General features: G+C 32.4%; 1 protein-coding gene across 1 annotated transcript; it reads left to right on the top strand.

The window, feature by feature from the left end:
• Positions 1-357: 357 nt before the first annotated feature.
• Positions 358-2,200, top strand: LOC117104599 (connector enhancer of kinase suppressor of ras 2-like). Its single transcript, XM_033245448.1, has 3 exons — positions 358-456; positions 1,383-1,571; positions 1,848-2,200. The coding sequence occupies exons 1-3, from the start codon at positions 358-360 to the stop codon at positions 1,983-1,985; spliced, it is 426 nt and encodes a 141-aa protein (XP_033101339.1). The 3' UTR covers positions 1,986-2,200.
• Positions 2,201-2,284: the final 84 nt, after the last annotated feature.

A 2,284-nucleotide genomic window follows, 5' to 3' on the forward strand; every position in this document is an offset into this window, starting at 1 on the left:
TCCATGACATATTTAATATTATTTATCTGCACATGGTGATGCCAATTGGTGCTAACTTCTGTTAGACAATTGATAATGAAGTAGTAAAAACATGCAAATGTCATGAATTTGCGTAGAGATGGGTTAACTTCCGGGAGATTTGTGCTTTTTTGAGTGGCGGGAGACCGTCCTCGTTTCTGGGGGACACTGCAACTTTCGGGAGACTTGGGACTCTCCTGTTATGTATTTTTTTTCATTTTGTGTCTACAGAATACTATTATATTTGAAGCCATGGTATAAAATTGTATCAGTTTGGAAATATAGTATAAAAATAGGAGAATAACCCAGAACTTGCAGCGTCATAGTCCTGAAGTGCATATGGGTGAGGTCCATAGCAGCCGTAAAGAGGTGCTTGTAGTGGCTACATGTTCACATCATTCCACAATGACAGGGGCTGAGATTAACCATAGCATTAGGGTAACCCCCCTACTCTTCAAAAAGATGCAATGGGTTCTTTAAATTGCAAGAAGACTTGGTTCTACCAACCAAACCCTGGGCGAGGAGTAGCTCCAACCAAACCCCCTGGACGAGGAGTAGCTCCAACCAAACCCCTGGGCGAGGAGTAGCTCGAACCAGCGCCAATGTTTTTCTGAAATTAATAGTTAACAAAGTGCAAAATATGAAAGTGTACAAAATAACACATTCAAACATGTAATAGAAGAAAACCTAAAACTGACATATTATATGTAAATTTATCACAATAAATATACAAGTACTACAAGTACAAGTACTTGTAGTAGTACAAAAGTACTTGTAATAGTACTGTAATACAGTATTGTTCTTTATATTAAAACATTTTGGAGGTAAATAAAAAATTTTATAGAATCATAAAACTTAAATATAATTATACTTTATATTTATATATATATACACTATATTATGTTGACAACCTTTCAACTTAAAATTTGAAATTTTTTACCATGCTTGTTTAGTTATTATATAAATATTATAATAATAATAATTATATATATAATATATATGATACACTAAGAGCGCTATATATATATATATATATATATATATATATAAAACTATATTAATAATAATAATAACTATATTAATAATATGCAATATTCTCTTGTTCATTGTAAGTATTTATAAGTAGAAATTTGTGTTCCATATATTCATAATGTGTATATACAGTATTGTATACTGTAAATGTTTATTCTATTCTTTGGTCTGACAGCTGTTCTTTTGTGAATTATATTAATTCATAAGCTGTTCCTGACCTATTTTATTAACTTGCTTTAATTTTTAATGCTACTGTATGTGTATTTTGATGACTAAAAAATAGATAATATTTACTGTATATTACAAAATGATAATATTCTGTATTTATTTAGGTTAAATTACGTCAAAAAAAAGGTTCAGGCAGGTCACGCAAAGACCGGCATGTGTCGTGTGTTGACCTTGGTCCAGGACAATATGAAGGTTGGCTTGAGAAGAAGACTGACACACGGTTTGGTACAAAATGGAGTCGGGTTTGGTGTGTGCTAAAAGACTTTGTCTTCTATTACTACAAGAGTAAGAAGGTGTGTAGGAAGCCATGAACATGTGACATAACTATATATTATGGTCATGATGACATCACATTATGACCATATATAGGCATATAACTGTTTTTCTCAAATAAAATCTGATATTTTGGACAGGGTTTAGAGACTTGGTTTTGCTTTAAAACTAAATTATGATAACAAAATACAGCTTTATATTTATTATAATAGGTATTTTTTTGCATTTAATGTTTTCCTATAAACAGTCATGTCATTTTATGTAACTTTTCCCCATAATTTCTTTATTCCTAACAGGATTTGAAAGCCAAAGGTATGATATGTTTAGTTGGCTATGAAGTGACTAGTGAGGAAGGCAAGAAACCAAAGTATGTATTCATTTGTTCTTTTAACTTTTACCCTCCATCATCCCACCCACACCCTATACGATCATAAACTCTGCTTTTCCCCACGCCAATGAACTGTTCCCACACACTCAATCTGCATAAACTTTTGCTCTCCTAACATTATCAAGTACTATCCTAAGTTTCATGCTTTGATCACTGTTTTGCAACCTTCATCCTTTATCAACTTTTTAATTCTTTAATTCACCTCAGTTTGTACCCTCCTTCATTTTCTGTTCCTGACCTTTCACTATCCTAACCCATGAATATCACAGATGATATTATGATATTGTCGTAGGCCGGGATTTGAACACAGACACACTAGTACAATGATATGGCTGCTGATCTGTA

The sequence above is a fragment of the Anneissia japonica genome, unplaced genomic scaffold (genome assembly GCF_011630105.1).
Source record: "Anneissia japonica isolate Jap-2015-1 unplaced genomic scaffold, ASM1163010v1 scaffold284516_len2284_cov146, whole genome shotgun sequence".
NCBI classification, from domain to species: Eukaryota; Metazoa; Echinodermata; class Crinoidea; order Comatulida; family Comatulidae; genus Anneissia; species Anneissia japonica.